The sequence below is a fragment of the Saccostrea cucullata genome, unplaced genomic scaffold, assembly GCF_032062105.1.
Source record: "Saccostrea cucullata isolate Sc308-1 unplaced genomic scaffold, CSIRO_AGI_Scuc_v1 ctg176, whole genome shotgun sequence".
Lineage (NCBI taxonomy): Eukaryota > Metazoa > Mollusca > Bivalvia > Ostreida > Ostreidae > Saccostrea > Saccostrea cuccullata.
In genome coordinates this window covers 420490-443688 of record NW_026939570.1, presented here as the reverse complement: position 1 = coordinate 443688, position 23199 = coordinate 420490, and the positions used below count along the sequence as shown (strand labels likewise).

At 34.6% G+C, this 23199-nt stretch overlaps 2 protein-coding genes across 3 annotated transcripts in view; one reads left to right on the top strand and one right to left on the bottom strand.

Moving 5' to 3' along the window:
- The first annotated feature begins 1704 nt into the window (after positions 1-1704).
- Positions 1705-23199, top strand: part of LOC134253295 (protein MTO1 homolog, mitochondrial-like) — a 37329-nt gene continuing 15834 nt past the window's right edge. The window contains exons 1-7 of the mRNA XM_062735811.1: positions 1705-1926; positions 5053-5148; positions 5690-5745; positions 5877-6048; positions 6504-6680; positions 6843-6955; positions 10255-10367. Of these exons, the coding sequence (XP_062591795.1) occupies positions 1842-1926; positions 5053-5148; positions 5690-5745; positions 5877-6048; positions 6504-6680; positions 6843-6955; positions 10255-10367 (812 nt within the window). The 5' untranslated portion in view covers positions 1705-1841. The remainder of the gene's footprint in view (positions 1927-5052; positions 5149-5689; positions 5746-5876; positions 6049-6503; positions 6681-6842; positions 6956-10254; positions 10368-23199) is intronic.
- On the bottom strand, positions 13639-22289 carry LOC134253302 (sphingosine 1-phosphate receptor 1-like). Of its 2 annotated transcripts, none has more exons than XM_062735819.1 (2): positions 22172-22289; positions 13639-15121 (listed from the first exon to the last, which is right to left on the bottom strand). In XM_062735819.1, exon 2 carries the CDS (start codon positions 15095-15097, stop codon positions 13742-13744), a length of 1356 nt encoding a protein of 451 aa, XP_062591803.1. In that variant the 5' UTR covers positions 15098-15121; positions 22172-22289; the 3' UTR covers positions 13639-13741. The 2 variants fall into 2 exon arrangements, with proteins under 2 accessions (XP_062591803.1, XP_062591805.1); XM_062735821.1 differs by lacking the exon at positions 22172-22289 and adding an exon at positions 19603-19971.

Below are 23199 nucleotides of genomic sequence, written 5' to 3'. Positions count from 1 at the left end.
CGAGGTACGAGTCATCCGAGGAACTCCGATTGATCTTTCACTGAATTAAACTGATGTAAGACGACTACGCGAAAAGGTCACTGGTACATCAAACACCCAGGCATTTTGGAATAACGAACTGAGTCTGGATAAAACAGGGCAATTTGCGTTCTCGTCCAATCAGAGTAAAGTCGATTTACATAAGAGTGCATATTAGTGTTTGAAATTAAACTGTGATCCTCAAACGTAAATCAACAATCCAAATTTTTCATGTACAATGAAATAAAAATTTTCACGCTCAGATAACATATATACACACAGCGAGAAAAACGTCTTTCAATTGTTTGCATTCTCTCACGAAAATAAGATACCAGCGTTTTCTTGTTGTTGTTGTTGTTGGTTGATATAATGGTATACAGTTAACAGCTTTTAATGTGGGTAAATTTCTTTGATAATGCCATGCAGTATACATGGTATATATCTGACATCAAAGATGTATAACTTTGGAGGGGGTGCGGACGGATTATTTTGGTTTCATTCTGTTACAATATTATTTCAATACTATAATAACAAACAAATTCAAAGAATTTCGATGCCTCACTGAGTGGATGTGACATCATTACCGTATTTATGGCATATAATGTTAAATATGAATGTCCTATCATATGTCATTCCTAAAAAAATTAATTTTGTTTGTATTCTAGTCTCTGATTGTTTAATATCCAAAAAAGGAACACAAATTATTTCTGTATAACCTGGGTTGGTATAGGGACCCCCCCCCCCCGACAACCAGCTGAATCATCTAATTAATTATTTTCATGCCTTCCACTAATTCCCAGTCCTTGAGATTCATGAAAAATCATCACTGACCCACACCAGGTTATACTACTCGAATAATTTGGCCAAGAATTAGAGTAAATTTTAAAGTAATCGCCAAAGTTTTTTTTGTTTTTGTTTTTTAATTTATATAATTATACCGGTAGGTCAAATTCAAAGTCAAAGAGTGAAAAATCATAGAATGCTCGGAAAATCATGTTACTGACAATGCATCTAATTATTTTTGAAAAGTAAGTCAAACTTCAAGGTCACAGGTAAAAAAAAAATGAGTTTATTTAGAAAGGCCTTATCACAGGTAATGTGTAATAGTCCCGTCCTGTCTTTCCTCTTTCAAAAGTTATGACAAATATATTTAGTAATGTTAAAATTTTGAAAAGTAGGTCAGACTTCAAGGTCAAGGTCCCGGGTAAAAAAAAATCATAGGCTAGTATATTTAGTATGTTCAGCCCTTGTCAAGGATAATACCCGGTTATAACTTATGTTTAGCCTCACATTTTATCGGGGCATACTAGAATAGTTGATTTCATGTATTCATTGTGTTTGTGCCCAATTGCATTTGTAATATACGAAAGCCTTATCTCTTCTCATTCAAAAGTTTTGATTCCTAGCTTTCGCGAAAGCTGGAACAAGAATAACGCTACCAATTTAAAATCGGGCTCGTTATTCCAATATTCGGGATTGTAGTTCGAATTTTTGCTGTCAACATTGAACACATGGAATTTTCGAGTGGATAATTTACTATCAAAAGGAAACCATGATTTGCTCTGTTTTGCTGAATTGTCACTAGTCGACACATGTTACCCAATGCAAGTGATGTTGAAATGATGAAACTCTGAACATTTTTAGTTTAACAGTAGGGAGGATGGTCATGATAACGGCGATGAAAAATGTTGCGAAACTTCCGAGACACAGCTGCAGTATTCCTGATTGTAAGCCCTCAATGTGTGTTAGGAAAATACTTCACAGGTTGAATCATAGCCAGTCTGCTGAACAGAAATATGACGTCATAGTGGTCGGGGGAGGGCATGCGGGGACAGAGGCGGCGTGTGCTTCAGCGCGGATGGGGTCCCGTACACTGCTCCTCACCCACAAAATCAGTACAGTCGGCAAGTAAAAAAAATAGATTACATTATGTCATAATATCCAAGTACAGGGATACAGGTTTTGTATGATATGAATCCATACTGGTGTAATGCCTAACAGGTCCAGGAAAATCACTATATTTAGCTATATAGCTTAATTTACCTATATAGCTTTATTTACCTATATAAGGCCAGATAAAATTAATCTTTAGATTCACATCCCCGCCCGCCCCTCTCAAAATGTCCCGCCCCGGTGTTTTTTATTTCGATTTTTGGGTGTTAAAAGTATTTTCCATGTATTTTTATTCAGCAAGAATTTTGGTCAAAGTTTAAGAGTTATCCCTCGTCTGTATTAAGTCGCGTGTCGCTATTTAAAGCAAAAGAGCCATGTGAAGAATGGCGAAAAATCGGCAATTATGTAATGAAAAGATAAATTGTCAGTGTAAAAAAGGCAGAGAAGAAAAAATAACATAAACACCTCTAGATAGTATTAATCATGTTAATGGCTTGAGGAAATTAGAGAGATTTTAATTAAGGAAAAATAGACAGGGAAAAATAACACCTGGTCAAGTTTTAAACGATCTCCAACTGTGTGTGATTTTTCTTTGAAAAAAAAATAATAAAACATCGTAGGCAGACTTTAAAGAATGCTAAGAAAATGTTAAATCTTAAAACTGTTCAGGCCTAGGTTTTCCAGTAGAATGTGATATTTTACAGAAAACAGAGGTTGGTAAAACTAAAAGGCATTTGGGGAAGTCTGACATGCATACACAATTTATCGGTATCCCCACCCCATTTTGTTTGGCATGTGCCGTATTAACATAACAAAAAATGTTTACGAGAGTCCATGTTTTGTTGATACTTCCAATTTAACAATTATAAAAAATAAAATCCGCCCACCCGCCCCAATATTTTAGCAAATTAGGATGAGAATCTAAAGATAAATTCTATCTTGCCTAATATAGCTTTATTTAACTATTTTGGAATAAGTTTCTGTTTTATGAAAAGCAGACAAAAAGTCGCATGTAAATTATGGTATATATATTTTTTAAAAGGTTTGATAAAAACAACCTAGGGCATAGATAGTAAAATCATTGCCTCTTTTAAACACTTTTTAACCAAAAAATGTATCTCTATTGTTTGGATAGCTGGAAGTGTGGTGAGGCATGACTAAATGTGATTGCCTTGCATTGTGCTCAATTATTACCAATCAATTATCTTGTTGACCAAAACTGCTTTTCTTTGTTAAAGTAGCTGCTTACTCACAGATTAACTGTTATACATAGCCCCAAAACTTTTAGATCTTTGATTGCAATTGCACAAAAGGAGAAACATTTTTATAAGTGGGTTTTTGGTGAATTGTTTTCAGTCCATTTCAAAGTTGAAAACTAATACTGCCTCATTATGTGACTTTTTTGTCTGCTTTACATAAAACAGAAATTTACTCTGAAATAGCTAAATAAAGCTATATTATGTAGGTAAATAAAGCTATATAGGTAGATTAAGCTATATAGCTAAATATAGTGATTTTTCTGGACCTGCCTAATGGTTTGGGACTTAGATAATGGCCTGTGTCAGGTCCAGTCCAAAGACTATTTCTACCTACGTAGCTATTAATAGCTATGTAGGTATTTAAACCTACCCAAAGTAGCTATTTTTACCTACTTTCTTCTTTACTTGCATTTTGTGGTCAAACGGCTGAACGGCGCAAAATGGTGAGTACCATATTTCTTGATACAGTCACACTGATGATGGAATATGACAAAAATTTGACCAAAAAATGATTACTTCATAAATTAACAATTTTGTATAGAAATTAATGTAAAATTGAAGATTTAGGAAGTAATCATTTTTTGGCCAAAATTTTGTCGTATTCATCATTAGTGTGACTGTATCAAAATATATGGTATTCACCATGTTGCGCCGTTTGGTCTTTTGGTCACAAAATGCAGATGGTACAAAAAGTAGGTAAATATAGCTACTTTGGGTAGGTTTAAATACCTACGTAGCTATTAATAGCTACGTAGGTAGAAATAGTCTTTGGACTGGACGTGTGTGTAGCTCAGTTGGTAGAGCACCTGACTAATGATGCAAGGGACCCAGGTTTGATTTCCGGTCCAGGCATACATCGTCTCCTTACCTGTTAGAGATTTGATGCCTTTGATCAACCCTGGAGTTGCAGGTGAAAGTCCTGCCAGGGTTCAATAAAAGAACTTGGGTTGTGTTTCCTAGGGTGAAGACCATTTAAGGAGGGAGGAATGTAATGGTTTGGGCCATGGATATCAGCCTGGGTAGGTCAGTCCCTAGAGCACCTGACTAGTGATGCAGGTGTCCTGGGTTCGATTCCTGGTTGGGCCATACATTTTCTCCTTTCCTGTTGAATACACTGAAAATTTTCCGTTGTGCATTCTGTATTTGGCCAGAAATGACCCAAAAGAAATCTAAGTGGAGGTCTTTGAAAATGAGAATATATGCAAAAAATTTTCTCCTCCTCACTGCTTGCAAATATTGTATAGGAACAAAGTTCATACCTTTTTCATGTTTTTGAATTTTTGAACTTTATGAGGAATTAGACAAGCACAGTTGAACTTTGGTATCTTGAACACCGATATCCCGAATACAAGAAATGTGCCAAAGTGATTTGGAAGTCTAAACAGCTCATTATTTTAGTATTTTATAACGTAATTCTTGATATCTCAAATCCTTGGATATCTTGAATGTTTTCTCAGTCTTGTTGAGTTTATGATTACAAGGTTTAACTTTGTATGATCAGGTACCCAATAAAAATGTTACACAGAGTATTCTTTAAGTCTAAGATGATAGGATATGTCTGACATTGTCTGTACTAATTCAATAATTGAGACACCTGATACTTGTAGGTGAGATGTTGTGTAACCCCTCCTTTGGTGGGATTGGTAAGGGTCACCTGATGTCTGAGGGGGGTACTGATTGAGACACCTGTATTTGTAGGTGAGATGTCATTTAACCCCTCCTTTGGGGGGATTGGTAAGGGTCATCTGATGATGGAGGGGGGTACTGATTGAGACCCCTGATACTTGTAAGTGAGATGTCATGTAATCCCTCCTTTGGGGGGATTGGTAAGGGTCATCTGATGATGGAGGGGGGTACTAATTGAGACACCTGATACTTGTAGGTGAGATGTCATGTAACCCCTCCTTTGGGGGGATTGGTAAGGGTCATCTGATGATGGAGGTGGACGCCCTGGATGGAGTGTGTGGTCGAGTCTGTGGTAGGTGGAATGTTATTGTGTATAGGGTTATTTTCCCCCAGTTTTAATTTTACACTTTAACACCTGCAAACAATTTTGCCCTATTTTGAATTTGCTCAGACACAGTTCTGTTAAAAGTAATAATGCCATTTGCTTTGAATTCACCCCATTTTCAAGTTGCCCAATTGCCACGAGGGAGAGGGGGCGAAAATAAAATGGGGGCAAAATTTTCCCTGTATACAGTATATCAGTGATTGGGAGAGGCTGGTACCAATATACATTGTACACAGATTCCTCAAGATCCTGCACAGCATGCATGAAAAATTAGATATGATTTATTTTCTTTCACATTTCATGTTTATGTGTCATTTTATTATGTCGTAAAATGACCCTTCAAAATGTATACATTGTAGAAGTCCCATTCATTTTCAATATGGCCCATTAAAAATTTTGACAGTTGACCCATTGACCTTCATGGCCTTCCCAATCACTGTTTTTATGACTGTCTCCAGAGTTCTTAATTAAGTCTTACACTGGTATGTGATTAACTTTTTGCCTGCAGATAAAACAGGGATCCACTACAAAATGCTGAATAGAAAGAAAGGGCCAGCTGTCTGGGTAAATAAACACTGATCCATACACCTTGATATAATGATTTACAAAGTTGTTTTTTTTAAAATCATATTTAGTAGTTGTAACAAAAATTTATGACTAGAAAATAAATGAGTTTTAATTGTTTACGTTAACAGGGGCCTCGTGCCCAGATTGACCGATTGATGTACAAAACAGAGATCCAGAGAGAGGTATTGAACACCCCGAACCTGACAGTGATGGCTGGGGCAGTGGAGGACTTTATACTGGGACAGAGTCTGAGTCCCGACCTCCCCACCATGAAACAGAGGTGTTCAGGGGTCATACTAGGTAGGATTTCCTCAAAGTCACAAATAGGTTCAACTTTACTTAATCAGTGTGTGGCGGTCAGCCGGATTCAATCGCCGGTGGCCAGATGCCTCAGTTGGTAGAGCACCTGTCAGGAGATTCAGGGGGCCCGGGTTTGAATCCCTGTCTGGTCTGCTGCATTTTCTCCTCTCCCCATTACACATGTAATCTGTTGTCTATGTTCGTCTTAGTTTTCAAATTATTTGAACTGCAAGTTTTTATTTACTCATCGAAGTCAAAGGTTCAATTGAAGTTAAAAAAAACAGTGATTGTATTAAAAAAAACTTGACATACATTACAAATCTGTAAACAGAACTTAAAACACAGACTCCTGGAAATTTCAAAGATGGGAGCAGGTGCCTAATTGAGAAATAAGCATACTCTTTCAACTGGTCAAATTTTAACATGAAAGTTAACACATATCTCTTCTTTTTCAGAATCTGGTGAGAGAATTTATGGTGGGTCAGTGGTTTTAACTGCTGGGACATTCCTACGGGGGATGATTCAGATTGGTTTGGACCAGTTCCCTGCTGGTAGAATGGGAGACCAGCCAGCCATAGGTCTCGCCAAAAGTTTGGAGGAAGCGGGCTTTACTATTGCTAGGCTTAAAACAGGTGCAAATCACCCTGTATTAGATGTCTACTATCAATTTTCTTGTGATCCTTTTATTTGTATAAGAAGGATGGTTCTTTGATTTCTATCCACTTGTCTTGATTGTCGCTAATACATATTGATAAGGTCATTGTGATGTACTTCTAGATTTTTCTGGTTAATAGGAACTCCACCTCGTCTGGACAGGAGGTCGATAGATTTCAGTAAGACAGCTGTACACAAGGCTGATAGGATTCCTCTACCCTTCAGTTACCTCAATACTGACGTCTGGATCAAGGTAGATCATATATAGAAGTCACATCCGAAAATTGATTAGCATTAATAAACAGCAATACACTGTGATTTACTAGAGGGTATTAGAGAGCTTTTTTACTAAACACACTTTTATCTATTATATTACATATACAATACATGTATGTATATTCAGTATATCTCCTGTATTTGTTTTTATCAACGATTATACAATTAAGCATTGCTCTCATTATATGTAAAATCATGTTTATTCTATGATTTGGATCCTCCTCCTTCTTTTGTTTGTAAATCTTTTTTGCTCCTCCAGGGGACCAAATTGGACTAATAAAAATCTTGTATCTAGTATTACATTAAAAAGTGTTTAAAATACCTTTCTACAAAAAAGGACCAAACTGGAATAGCTGAAGTATTTATCATCTATACTATCTATTATATATATGATACCCAGAGACTGAAATAAGGCCAGGTAAAATTAATCTTTAGATTCTCATCCTAATTTGCAAAAAAATTGGGGCGGGTGGGCGGATTTTATTTTTTATTTTTTATTATTGTTAATTCATATATAGGCCTAAGTATCAACAAAACAATGGACGCCCCGTACACATTTTTTTCATTACCTTAATGCAAATATGAATAGATTTAATTCTTTTCATAGTCTTTTAGATATTTAAAGAGAGATTCTCGCTTAAAAAGTTAAATATTTATTGTTAATTAACAAATTATCAAGTACACATTATACGTACGGAGACACCCTGAACAAAATAAGGTGGGGATACCAATAAATTGTGTATGCGTGACTTCTTATTTTGCAAAATCTATATAAATGTTCTAATAATTATTCTACTGAAAAATCTAGGCCTTCTCTTAAGTCTGTCCATGTTGTAGATTTTTTTTATTTCAAAGCTAAGTCACACAGCTGGAGATCGTTATATATAACTTGACCAGGTGTCATTTTCCTCGTCTATTTTTACTTAGTTACAATCTCTCTACATACTTGCTCCTGCCAGTGATGGTATGCTATTTTTTCTTCTCTGCCTTCTCTATACTGACAAATTATCTTTTCCTTAGACATTTAAACTGCTTTTATTGCCGATTTTTCTCCATTCTTCACATGGCATTTTTGCTATAAATAGCGACACGCGACTTTTAATACAGACGGGAGATAACTCTTAAACTTTGACCCAAATTCTTACTGAATAAAAATACATGAAAATACCCAAAAATCAAAATAAAAAACATCGGGGCGGGAGTTTTGAGAGGGGCGGGCGGGGAAAATATATAAGATTAATTTTATATGGCCTAATCCATATTTTATTAGTGAAATTTACACAGAGTTGTCTCTCTTTACACTTTGCAACCACCACTCATATCCTTTTCTGTTATTTTTTGTTCCCTGAAGTACCAGCATTCAACTTTTCTTAAGATTTCTTGTAAATCATGTGAACAGAAGAACACTTTCCCAACCTCATAAGAAGGTTTAAAATGATTAGGTCATCTTATTCTTTCAGATGACTTATAGCTGTCTGTTTTTGCTTTTTGTTGTGTGTGGTGTGTCATTTCTCAGTTATAAACTTTTAAACATCATTGTCTTCTCATTAACTGCTAAATCTATTTCAGCTTGCTTTGAATAGAGAATGTTATATTTTATATCCTATTAAAATTATTTCCCTCCCCTCTTCCAGACTAATTTGAAACACAAGAGGGGGTCAAACTCCAAGTTTTACAATATACATACAAAGAAATATTCAAATATTCATATCTATCTAGAATCTCATGGACTTTAAGTTACTAGTAAAATTTGTACTAATAAAATATATTTTTATTCCCCAAGACTTGATGTTGAATTGATAATTTTTTGGTGGAAAATGATTTGTGCAATGACCTTGATGTTCTTTTAGATCAGACAGTCACAATCGGGCAAATCTTAAATTTTATTTGTAGTCAATGATCTCGCTATGCAGACTTTATTTTCTTGAACTCCATATTGCTCAGGCTTCAGTGATATAAAAACGTCTTTTGGTACTAGTATTTACAGGTACAGTGTTGTTGCAAGTTATTGAAGTTAAGACTCATTGTCTTTCTGTTCACTTAACAGCAAAATTTGATAGAAATGGTCTATAAACTTGACATTCTTTGAAAGAAATAGTTAGTCATTGAGTAAGAGTCATTTTTTTGTTGAATAGTCTAATCCGAACTAATTCAACATTTTGCATACATGTTAACCTATTGTGATGAAAAATAGGGAGATTCAGACCTCAAAAGCGGTAGCATTGCGCGCTTGTTGTTTAACGCTTGGATTATCGATATCTTTCATGTATTATACATGTATATTATGAGCCTTAAATGAAATCAGGTACCTACACTAATTAATCTTAAATATCAACAGCAAAGAAGAAGACAGAAACACCTTAAGTTTGACATAAATTGTACAAATTCAAATATTTTTCATGCTCATCATTTTGCTTGGATTGGCTGCTTTACTTAGCCTTTTGAAGAGTGATCTTTGCTAATATAGCCTAGAAGCAATAATTCTGAATGTTCATTCAGTTTTTAAACAAAACAAATGATGACATGGTTTAATCTAGATCTTAAACAAGTTCCTATCTTTCGTTATATAAATCAGATTTCCCGCGATGATCGAAAACGAAAGTAGAGATGTGCCACATGGCTTGGTCAATCGAGTGATTTCTATTGACTTTATTGATAAAGTTGTGAGCTTCTGTGCTTTTAAAGACGATGTCAAATGTTTTCATCTAATTCTTAAAAGCTGTATCTCCTTTTTCATGGCAGGGATGTTGATTAATTTATCGTAACCAATGTAATCACTGGTAGTCTTGTATTGTTGTCGTTGTCAAATCCGTGCTTGAAATCTATGTACAAAAAAAGCGTTTGTATGATTCCGAGTCAAATCACGCGATATCTAGCGAGATTTTATGAGAGTGGCTTCAAAAATGGATACCCAAGCGAACCAAAAATACTTTAGACGCAGCTTTTGTAGAAAAGCGGTAGATTTCTGAATTAAATCGGTAGGCGGGAGATGGAGTGAAAAAGCGGTAGACTCCCGCCTAAATCGGGAGAGTTAACATGTATGATTTTAGCTTTTACTCTATGTCCAGCTATATTGTTAATATAAATTTGAATTTTGCTATCTGGAACACTTTTAAATATCTCAAATAATGGGGAAATGTCACAGTGATTTGGCAGTCTCAACACTTTTTACTATATGTTTTTTAACCTAATTTTCATAAATCTGATGATATCAGGATATCTCAAAGTTTAATTTCAGTTTGACTGTATTAATTATATTAAATTTTGATTTTGAAGCCAGAAGACCAGGTGGATTGTCACATGACCCACACTAATGAGGAGGTGGATAAAATTGTCATGGAAACCATGCATCTTAATAGGCATGTGCGAGAGGAAGTCAAGGGTCCAAGGTAAATAACTCTAACAGATGATTTCTGATGTTCAGCAAGCCATGACATCTGTCTGTCTGGCAGTTAGTATAACACACCTACTTGTATTCTATACCCTGTCATTGTTGGTTTACTACACATCTTTATTTACTGTATTGCACTAATTTCTGTAGATCATCAACTAATGGTACTCCATCTCAGTACAGCGTTTTTTGTACTTCTGCTATTAGTCACGATTTGTTGTAGGTGGTAATTCATTAGATAAAAGGGTCTCGGTTTACAGGTAATGAAGCTGTGTGTTCTACTGCCCCCATTCTCTGTACTGGTAGACAGAGGCTTCCCCACGACTCATTAATTGCCTACTCTGTTTAAACAAAGTACAAGAAGGTGAACCCAGCAGAAGTAAGACTACAAACCAGCAATATATGAAACATATACACACATGAAATCTAGTTTATTGATAATTTTATTATTAATTATGAAGATGAAAATCAAATATAGATGTTATTCTATTCTTACTGGCAGTTTAACTGTTCAGGGCTTGCATTGTCTGGATTACTTTGTTTAGATTGGAAGACTTGACCAATATTAGGTAGAGACACCAGAGTTTAGCTTCTGATTATTTTTTATGTGGTCTAATTGACTCCATTGACTTCATTATATTAACAGCTTTATCTTCCTGATGAAGTAGACATTTTGGTAGGCATCTTGTCTTTGCTGTGATTCTTGTGGAGTTTAAGTTGATGGTTGTTAATTCATGAGTCTGTAGGCTTTATGAGGAAGATTTATCACATCTTATTGTAGGTTGATTGCTGTACAAATTCTGTGAATGATAACTTTCCAGACATACTGATGGAAATATTGAATTTATGCTAAAATGCCTTGACAAGTAATCATTCTTTCAAAAATATATTGTCTACTCTTTTCTATGAATTCCTCAGTTCAAAAAACATTTCTGCTATATGTATGAGAGTTTCTGCACATATACAAAAGATGAATAGCATTATAAATCACTTTCCATTACATAATTTGTGTCATTCTGTGCATGTCTGTGTGGGTGTAAAGAAAATAGTAAGATAAGAGAGAGAGCTCTGAGAAGTTTGTATTGTGTGTTTAAAGAAGTATAAAGTAGTGGCTTGATTTTGTTTGTTTAATGTCCCTTTGACAATTTTTCACCCATATCAAGAAGTCACTACTTGGCCATCAAAGGCTGCAAATCTATGCCTACCGTATATATATGCCTATAAGTCGGTTTTGGGGGGTTAAATTTTGGTCTTATACTCTATGTCTGACTTATAGGCGAGTCATAAAGAGATTGGTATTTTTCTGGACGCTGAAATTTCCGACAATTATCGAAGAAAATGTCTGGATATATATGATAATTTATGTATTCTTAGATTATACATAAAGTACCAGTATTTACATATTCTAATAATTTTTTGTATCTTAAGTGAGCATTACTTATTTGTTTAATGATGTAAGATTAAATATTGGTTTCATTTCAAAAAATATTAATTAAAACCAGGTTAAAACATCAATGGATTTACCTAAAATTGTCACCCGATTTTGGCAAAAAAAATTGTACTGACTTATAAGCGGGTCAATGGCAAATCCCTCCAAAATAACTTTAAAAAATACAACCGACTTATAGGCAAGTATATATGGTATATTCAGCAATGAGAGCCATTGATTAAGCAGTGAGGGATCTTTTTTATGCCAACCCCTACTGCGACATGGGATGTTGGTTTATACAGTCTCATCTGAAGGACACATCTCCGACACAAGGATCAATTCCATACTCTGAGACTTTAAAGCAGACACTCTATCCACTTCACCACTCATATGACTAACCTGGAATGTTAGAATCAACTCCTTACTCAGCAACTCTAGAGCCAATGCTTTAACCACTGCATTATATGGGTGACTTTCCAGAGACATTAAGGATCCAACTCCTTACTTCGTGACTATATGCTCTGACCACTGCACCACATGGGAAACTTTAGTCTTCATTAAGAAAGGGCATTTTGTTAAAAGTAATCTCAGAATAAAAACTCATTGTCTCAAAATACTAGAAGTGTAAGAATCAATGAATGTGGGAAAGAAAGGTCTGAGAGTCAATAAAACCTATCTTATGTACCTTCTAGTTCTGGTTTGTTACGGCTAATGTGAACATCAGTTTGGGGTGATTCACTTATGTCAGAGAACATTAAACCACGACAAAGATTTGTTTTTACAGATTTCTGATTAAATATTTTGTGTAGGTTTGGCAGAAATTTATAGAGAGAAAACAATTTCCTGAAGTTATTATGGCTAAATGTCATATGATGGCAATAGGAAAGGACAGTAATATCTGTGTTTCTTCTTATGTGGTCTCCATCATAGAGAAGCGCTTTATGTTTTAACCGTGAGGATAACGACTTACACCAGATATATATTTGCGTAAATCAGTGATACTGATAGAAGACATATTATTCATATTTTGAGAATTCTGAAACCAGTGTCTGAATGTGAATATAAATCAAGAAAAATTGTGAATTCAAATAGCTTCCTAACCAGTTAACGTCATAGACTGGGTATAGGCTGGGATAACATCACAAAATTAATGTTTACAAATTCACTGTCTAACAAAGCAATGGTAAAAGACTGGTACTTTGGCTTTTGGAGAAAAATTGATTTGAACAAAGTTTTGTGGTACTTAGGGACAAAGTTATAAATCATCTAAATGAAGGGATTTATGTATTTCTTAAGGGTATGTATGTAAATAATATCCCAGTATCAAGACTGAACCAGTGTTCACGCACCAGAATCACACTGTACAGTTCAATTTACTTAAAAGCAAGGTTATGTAAGAAGGCATTTAATGGACGTTTTGTGGCCAAAAATAAGACTCCCATTTGTCCAATCAATAAAAGAAAGAAGTCGACTGCGATTCTACAATTTTGCTGATTAAGATGTTGCTCATTTGAATTTGGTAAAAAAAATTATCCAGACTGATTGCAGAGAATTGGTGCATTTGGTTTTCAAATAATTTGGATATCATTTTTAATTAATAATTAACTCATATTTAATTAATAATTAACTCAAGTTACAAATGTCTATTTTTCACTTGTACAGATGATATCAAGGATTCATTTATATACTTAATGGAAATTGTCACTTGTCAGTCTTGAATTTTAATTATGCAGACCATTAATATTTTCAATAAAAAAAATTTCATGACAATTATGCTAAGCATAAGATTCCAAGATAATTTGCTATGTTGGTGACATAAGAATAAAACTGTACTAAAAGATTCAACCAGTGAATAACTTTAATATCTAAATAAATATACATATATTATAGCAGTAGAATGATGGACCAGCAGTCATCATTCTGTGTGTAATCTTAAAACAGATTTAGCATGATATACGAAAGTCTCCGCGGATTTGAGGGTTACTGGAAGTATGGGCCTCAGCTCGACTCAGGAGCAAGCTGGACGTATTGTCTGAGTTTGACTCAGGGGTGGCCTCGTGACTCGGCCGAGATCTATAAGTGCTTCGCGAGCTTAGAGCACTAATACAGTCATCCATGTTAATACTACTGGTATCCTCAATACCAGTTTGACCTTGACCTGGGGTAAACTCACTTTGACCTTGACCTTCACCTTCTTCATGCTGTTCTTGGTGGTTGATTTCAGCTTGTGTCGTTAACCATTCCGCAAGGGCAGCCAGATGTTGTTGTCGGTAACGATCACAGTAAATGTATTTTGCCAAAATGTCAACATGGCGATCAAAGCAGATGTAGAGTATGGGCTGAATTGTGCCTTGTGTCCAAGCAATGAAGCTAAAGGCTTGGTACATCTTTGGTCGTTGTTTGAATTCAGAGTCAACAAGTATGAGCAAAAACAAAGGATACCAACACAAAACAAATGCAATTGTGCTGAGCACAAACATTTTAGCACGCTGACTTGAGTCTTGAATCATACTGCGGATGTTGCACGTGGAATTTAGGGGATTGTCTGTGATTGTGATGGATGAACGGACCAGCATGGAGACGCGATTAGGATGGTTAAGCTGAATCTCTTTGTACAGCTTACAGATAAAGTGGATTACAAACAGTACTGCCAGCGTAATGATGATAATCCACATCACATGGGCCACATAGCCCGTCTGCTTCCCTAACACAAAAGAACAACTCCCAATCTGAGGATGAAAATCAAAGTAGCCTCCTATCAATGTAGGTCCTAGATGTAAAATGGTGCTAGCAATATACACAAGTATAATTCCAAAAATAACACAACACAGAGAACCATGGGAATTTCCACCAATGTTCACCTCTCCAAAAGTGTAGGCTTCCGTGCACACCATAGCCACCATATTAAAGATGGAAGCCGTAATGATAAGCACATAAGAAGCTCCGAAGAAGTCGCAGTCAGAGGGTTTAATTTGTGTGATCAGATTGTTGGCTATTGGAATGCAGTAAGCAGCTTTTAGACTGTCCAAAAAACAGGCATGAACCAGAAAAGCGCTAGTCAGTTTTCTCATAGTCCGTCTGATGAAAATAAAGATGGCCACTAGAATGTTGAGAAGGAGTCCAAGAACAGCGACGAAGTACAAGTAGTAGGCCTCCTGATGGTAAGTCTGTAGTTTGGGGGTGTGATGTTGGTCCCCCTTGAGGAAGGCTGGTTCCCGGTGCTCGATTTTGCCAATGGAATTTCCGACGACAATCTGCTGAAGGCTGTGGTTGTACACCGACCTCTCCATTGCGTTCATTCATTCCGAGGAAAAATCCAAGACCTACAAAAAATATCAACAAAACAATGTAAATAAAAGGAAGCAAACATTCTTTGCTGCATGAATGCTAAGAAGTAGCAGGACATTTTCAGAACTTATTGTATACTGGTACTAACATTGCTAATCAATACTGAGACTAAATAAGACTGAGGTAAATAAGATAAACACAGTACCGCAACAGCTTGAGGTCTGAAACGAATTGACTGGCTTCTCCAATAGCGTATTGTAATTCTCCGTAATAGCTCTCGGGAAGGGAAGAACTTGTAACAGCAGAAAAATTGATTTAAATATTGATTTTGGGTCTGATTTTATCAATACACAACTGGCTCTATTTATTAAAGATTTCTATTCAGACCACACAGACGAAAAAAAACATTATGTATTTATTTGCTCTAATCCAAAATGCAAATACTACTAGAGAAACCATTGTTGTCTCTGAATGGAATATTATACTTAATTCTTGTTCAATGAATATTCTCTCAGTTGTCAAGTACGATTGTCCGAAATCTGAGTAGCTCTCCGGTTAATCAGGACGTTTGGACCGAGAGGAACACAATTGATCAGATTCCGTCATTGTAGTCCGCTGACAATCTTGTTACTGATTTGCTCGAATTTTTTTTTCTGTGGAGAAGGAAGTCTTAAGTAATGATCAGATCTTGATTGCAAGATGAGTTGAAACATGACAGCCAGAAAAAAAGGTTTAGATCTGTTGTTATGGGGTGGCACTGGAAAGTTGATGTGTTATAAACTTCACATCTAATGTGTACAGTTTAACTGGACAAGTTGTGAAATAAGTTTACATTTATCCAGACATGAATTGATCGATTAGATCAATAATCAATTGTAATCAAACACTAATCGATTGAAAAGAAAAAGAAGGAGTGACAATTTAAATTCTGGATGAGTAATTTGTCACATATGTTTATAGAATATGGAATATTAAATATGATGTCCCTGCCCTTGCAGAATTTGAGTTTGTGTTTTGTTTGGAGGATGTTTTCTCAATTATAATATTTTTTCAAAGTTTTATCTAAGTAAATATTTCTCTTTGATTATTATTTAAAGGTAATGCCAAAAGCCTTGAAGATTTAAACCTTAGAAGACAAATTATTTCAGTTTTTAATTCTAATCTCAAAAACTTAAAAGAAATTTTATTTCATCCGAATGGGTTGTTTACTTTTGATCTTGTCTAAACATGCAGTTCTACAAAAAGAATCAGAGAAGAAAAGTAACAGAGGAAAAGTGTGAAGAAGAACTTCTTTATGGAGATTTTTTGTTGTTGTCATTTTTGTATGAAATATAAAAAAACCCAACAGAAATCAAGATAAAAAAATCCATTGAAACAGTAGAGAATGGAAGCAGAGCAAATTTCTGAAAACATTAGAGGTGGGATCAGATGCCATGACAGAGTAAGCAGCCCCTATCAACTGTTACATATGACATGTTCTTCTTGTCATAATTGGCATAAGAGAAAAATATGTGGTCAAATCAGTAAATAATGGTCTAACAATGTTTATGAAAATTTATTACAGTGATGCCAAACACTATGAATGTAAAAATACATGCATTACTCTACTCGTAGTTTGGTCTGGATACAGATTTAGAAAAGTCTGGAATGCAAGGGTGGAGGTTAAATTGAAAGTTCTTTATTGCTATTAATAAGCATTAATATGTTGAAAGAACCTGATTTTGATAAAGATATATAAAGCTAAGACATGAATGTGGGTAAATGATTGACTTATATTCATGGAATTACAGATATTCAGATGCTGTTAGGAAGCAATTATAAGCCAACCTCCGTTAACTTGTTTGTATGATTTTGATAGTGTTTTCTTTCCATCAGCAATATGACTGATATCTCTGCAGAAGAGGCTGTAATGTATGATGACAAGGGCATTTCAGTTCAATTATTGATTCTAATTGGCTGTTAGCTGTAACGACTGTTTGCTTAATTCTGTAACAATGTTCCTGAAATGGGAATCAAAGAGATGGCAGAATCTTTGATGTCAGGTGTCTAATTCAGCCTTTTAGCAAACAGAATTTTGATTAACCTTGAGTGTAAAAGATGAAACATATGGAGCAAGAAAAATATTATATATCATGAATCTATCAAAAAAGATATCGTGAGGAATCTTTTTTGATCAGACAGAGGTTACATTTAGTTAGAAGCAGAGGTCTTCATGGGTCAGAGTTCAGTCATGCATGAAAAGATCATCAAAGCATTAATGGTATTAGTGAGTTGTACCGAGTCTGTCCTGTGTTTTTATAGCCCACTGTGAGATCACAGAGAGAACACTGAATGATCAGGTGTCTGGGTGTGCAGAGTATGTCCGTCATCCATAACGAACCACCAGTCTGACACAGAACATGTGAATACCATCACAAAGTTAACAATGACCTTGTTTCAACATTCAAAGACAATGATCTCAACAGAGCTTTTCATTGGCTGAGACTTAGAAATATTTAAAATGGTTCAGAAGCATAATATTTTTACCCTTACAAATATAATCGATAAAAATTGGGGGGATAATAAGAAAACTTAATATTTGTATGTCCATCATGTCTGCCTCTGCCATATTTGCCTTCAATGCATATTGTCTGGGCATGTTGTATTTGAAAAGAAAATTAGATGCTCATATAAAGGTTCCCTATAGCATATGAGAATGTCCTAATTCAAGGTCATAAAGTTGGGAGAGTAAAATTCTTGACCAGCTAGGCCATGATTTTATGATTAAGAAATGTTAGATCATCTTGCTTTGCAAAAATTTTTTTTAAAAAATACTATAGATTCCTCATTTTTCGTGAGTAATTATATTGCAAATGGGCTCTTCAACGTCAAATCGCGAAAATATTGATTCGCGAATGGACGGTTGATCAAGAGATTTTACATAGATTTCAACTACATAAAAATACAGGCGAGTAATTTTATTTCGCGTGTTGTGCTTCTCGCAAAATTATGCGATAATTAATTCCACGCATATATTTAGGAATCTACAGTAGAGTTTGTCATCAGTGATCAAAGCTTAGCATATTTTAACTCATCATACAATCTGCTTTGGTCTGCTTTGGTCTTATAAACAAGATCTTAACTTTTTTACCAGTGAATTGGATAGACTAAATTGTTCTGCTTTATCTTTGAATATTTGCTTCTTCTTTATCTTTGACTATTTGCTTCTTCTTTATCTTTGACTATTTGCTTTGCTTGACCATTGACTATTTTTTTCTGCTTTAACTTTGACTATTTGCTTTGCTTGACCATTGACTATTTTTTTCTGCTTTAACTTTGACTATTTGCTTTGCTTGACCATTGACTATTTTTATCTGCTTTAACATTTACTATTTACTTTTGCATAACCTTTGACTATTTGTCTCTGATTAACCTTTGACTATTTGCTTTTTCTTTATCTTTGATTATTTGTTTCATCTTATCTTTGACGTTTTGCTTCTGCTTTGCCTTTGACTATCTGCTTCTGCTTGACCATTGACTATTTTTTTGACTTGACATTTAACTATTTGTCTCTGATTAACCTTTGACTGTTTGCTTCTGCTTTATCTTTGACTATTTGCTTTTGCTCAACCTTTAACTTTTTGCTTCTGCTTTGCCTTTGACTATTTGCTTCTGCTTGACCATTGACTATTTTTTCGACTTGACATTTAACTATTTGTCTCTGATTAACCTTTGACTGTTTGCTTCTGTTTTATCTTTGACTATTTGCTTCTATTGACCATTAGCTTGAGTCTCTTTTTGTAACTAGTCAGATATTGATATACATGTAGCAGTGAGTTGAATTTGTCTTACAAAATTGATAGAAGTTAACAAACACATACCAGAAAGCACTAAAATCTCTTATAATTAATATCATATACTACAAATTGTTTGTTGTTTAAAGTGTTTGTAGATTGATAATAAGTATTAAGTTACTTCATTCAGCCTAAGGTAGTAGCTTAATTATTTCCTTGTCAGAATTTAGGCAGGTTGTATTGTCAGTTCCTGTTTTTGTTTGATTTTACAACAGTTAGCTGAATTAGTGGAGTGTGGAAACATTGCTGGCATGCTTGTCTGTGCTAAATGACATACAAACAGCTAAACTGTCTTCCCAACACTCCATGGAATCTCAAAACGTCTACAGCCATAGTTCTGCTCCTCCAAACTGTCATAATGAAACCCTCCTGCTGGGTTTGACAGTTTGTAAAAGCTAATTTGTTAGTAAGATTCCTGAATTCTTTCCTTACAACTTTTTTCCTACTTCTATATCCTCGAGGAGTTTTGAAGAAGCATTTTTAATTTAGCAAAGGAACCATTCAATTATCTTGATAATGGATTCTGCATGATAAACAGGTTTCCATATGACAAGTTAGAATTATGTGATATTTACTTTTACATAAATGAAATAATTACACAGCAGGCAAAGTATATTTTTTGAGTCAATTTAAACTTCAAGCACTTTGTTATTTTTCAACTGGAATATTTAATTTGTACTTACATGGAGGGATGTTTGAAATCAATTAGTAATCCCTGTTTTTAATGATCCCTCTCTGCGGAGATACATAACTAAATGTTTTTCACATCATCAAGAAGACTTTCTAATCTTCGCAGCAAAAGTAAATATTGCCTCAGCTTCAGGAGATAGTCCAGATGTGCAAATCGGATGATAAATTTCAGAAAGAATTTGGTACCAAAAAAAATATGTTGTAAAGAGTATTGATACTGTGCCCACTCGCTACAACATCACAAATTACTGTCCATTAATTAACCCTCTTCCAGAATTTCATTACAAACATATACTTTACAGTCGTAGGGTCGAAGAAAAAAGTGGAGAGCCAAAAAATCAATAACGTGGAAGCAGAACTCTTTTGTGCAAGAAAGCTTAGTTGTGTTTGTGCATTTATTTGTACAACCACGGGATAAATTCACAGCAAACCTTGGGATAATTTACAGCTAGTCTTCACTAGCAATTTCTTAAGGATCACAGGCATGGACAAGAAAAACAGATAATTGGCAGTTTTTGAAGAGGCTGATTAAGACTTTAGGGGCTGAATTTTAAAGAAATATATAAATATTATAATAGTGGTAATACAGCTCTATGTAAATAAAATCTTAATTAAAAGTTTTGTTTACCCTTCCTGCTTTCTGATAATGATGTTTGCCTGCAGAACTTATATGACAGGTTTTGCAGTTGTTACAGCTAACAATTAAGAGAAATCTCTTTTCATATTCATCACCAATTAAATACGTAAGTGATTCTTTAAAGAAAATCAAAGAGATTATTTTTCTTCATTGCATCCACTCACATAATGCTCCAGTTTCAAATGCAATTAAGTTAATAAACAGTAGCAGTGAAAGGACCCTAAAGAAATTGATTGAGTATTTGTATGTAACAGCAGTCGATTCAAACACACTGTCTTAAATACTGGATTGTCATATCCAATATGCCAATATGCTGCTTTACTGTATATTTATCCAAAGCAACCAACTTAATTTGACTTTTTTAGTGAGCAGAATTCGTTTTATATTTTAAATCAGTAGTAAACAGGGTATTGTAGGGATTTGATGTCACAGTGTCATGTGTATGGGGGATCGGTATCTTATTGCTTACCAAGTCCACAGATCATTGTACCCAAATCAATAAGTGAAATCAGGGGAAGAGGCCTCTTTGATTGTTACAATAGATTTCCATTGTAACAGCAGGAGCCCGGCGGTGAATGGAACATTGATTTAAGATGGAGTAGTCCAGACAAAACACGGGCTACCTCAGATGCTGACAGCGCAGTGTGCAGCTGTCACAGTGTGTGACTGTACCCACTAGTCAACTCTCGTCAGTGACCATTCTAAACCTATGTACTTTCATAAGTGGTCATGTCAACTGCATTACTATCTAGAGAGAACTGTACTCTCACAAGTGGTTATGACAACTGCATTCCTATCATCTATTTGTTTGAACATATGACAGTGAAGACATCATTTATCAGTCTGATAAAGTACACGTGACCTCAAGTATTTTAAAGGAATGATGAAGCAATGAATCTAGATATCTTAAGAAGATTTCTACCCCATTAGGTTTCTGAGTATGATTCAATATACATATAACTGCACTCATTAATCAGCTTGAGAAGATTATGGAATTCATTTAAAAGGAGCAATTTCTGCCCAAGTCATAAACAACTTGTTTATTTGGTTGAACATTAATGAGCTAAGTAGTTCTTTGGTTTGCTTTGTTTTAATTAGTTGTATTTTGTTTTTGGAGATGGAAGTATGATTGGAAAGTAGTGAGTAAACATATTATGGCATTTTTCAAAAAAAAAAGTGACTGAATTTTATTTTACCGTATTAAGGGAAGTCTGTCCCTTCCAATTTAAAAGTTTAAAAATCATTTTGTTTTCAAAATTAACTTTGATCCTTTGAAAACATTAAAGATTACATTGATTCTGTCCACTTTATGGATGTCATACATTGAATGCCTTTACTTCTGTTTCAGTAATTTAGAAAATGAAAAGCTATTTGGTGAATTATTCTGCTTGAGAAGCCAATGTGTACTGAAGCCTGATAATTCTTCTGAGAGTTATTTTGTCTAAGTATGAGTTGTTTAAAACTCTAATGGACAAATCTGGAAGGGAGTCAGGAACTCTAGATAATAATCTTATAACAGTTAAATTATCATAGGATAAATTTTCAAAATCAAAACATTAATTAAATCAGGCAATGTAATCAATTTCATGTATTTAACCTTGCAATATATAAGCTAGGTGTTAATTATTTATGAAAGAATGATTGAAAGTTTGTTTAACAAATTAATAATTTGATCAGACATTAATTATTACAGACATATTTTGAAAATTAACTTCATTATTTAACATTGTAAAGTTGAATTTTTTAAGCTTCAAAATAAAAAATTAAGTTAAAAATAAATATTAAACAAAATAAAAAAAGTTCAGAAAAGTTTGATTGAAAACTATTACTTGCAGTCAGTCATAAATGAAAAATAAATGATGGCTCTTTGAATAAGGTGATTTACATAAATGAATATCAGGTAAATAAATTGTGAAATAACTCACCCTTCTGGATTTTAAACCCCGATTTGAATTCTGACAATAATCTCACCTTCCCTCATATTACTGTGTCTGTACACTGGTACCATAGAACTCTTAAGAAGTGAATTGTTGGGGCCCTAGCGGGGGAAATATCACAGTATAACTCGGTATACCACCTGTAAGCTAAATGGACTGGTAAATTTTACAGATATGCTGAGGGATCAGTGTTATCAAAATTTAGTGGCCCATCAAAATTATTATCTTGAGTTTTACTTCTTAAAAATAACCAAGAATATCCCTTTGGTTGCCTCCACAGAAAATATGTGTATCATTGTACAATGCATATATTCATCACATGCAGAAGATACCAGCTGCTGAAACGAGGCCTTCAGAAGGGGGATTTGGACATGCAACACAAACAATAGCTAGACAATCGATGGTATGAATTGCAGTAAATAAACATCTCTGCAGACATTCTCAGCAAGGGAACGATTAAGAGAGGAATCGTCACGGATTTACCCCGTATTTTGTTTGTTTACATGCATGTTCTGTCTATTTAGTCTGAAGTAAGAAAATAAAAGTTTCAATGCAGTTGCATGTAACCTTGAAGACTATACCTTAATGCCTTCGTGTAACAGTACAAAGTGAAGACATTTCTCATTGGTAATGAATTCTTTTGGCATATACATGCATTTAACAGACATATTTCCCAACTATTTTTATGAATTAAACACAGATGAGATACTTTAATTGTGTCACTTATTTCTCGGCTCCCGTAGAAATATTCCCAGATCTCTCCCACTGTTTTAGAATGATAAAAAGATGTTAATAAAAGATTCTCAGGTTCTACAATATGCTGAATCTTGTTTGTTTTAGAAAATGATGGGTACAGTCTCATTTAGCTTGATTACTTCAATATTGTAACATCACAAATGGTGGATTTGTGTAAAAAAAAAATTGCATTTATTGTGATAGAACAGAAGAGTAAAAGGGTGTATCTAATTACCATGTAATCCCTCTTCATTAAATGTTGCTTTAACAGATGCAGGGAT

Bases quoted from the DNA above. Each gene is read 5' to 3' on its own strand.
- LOC134253302 (XM_062735819.1), bottom strand. From the start codon at position 15,097: ATGAACGCAATGGAGAGGTCGGTGTACAACCACAGCCTTCAGCAGATT.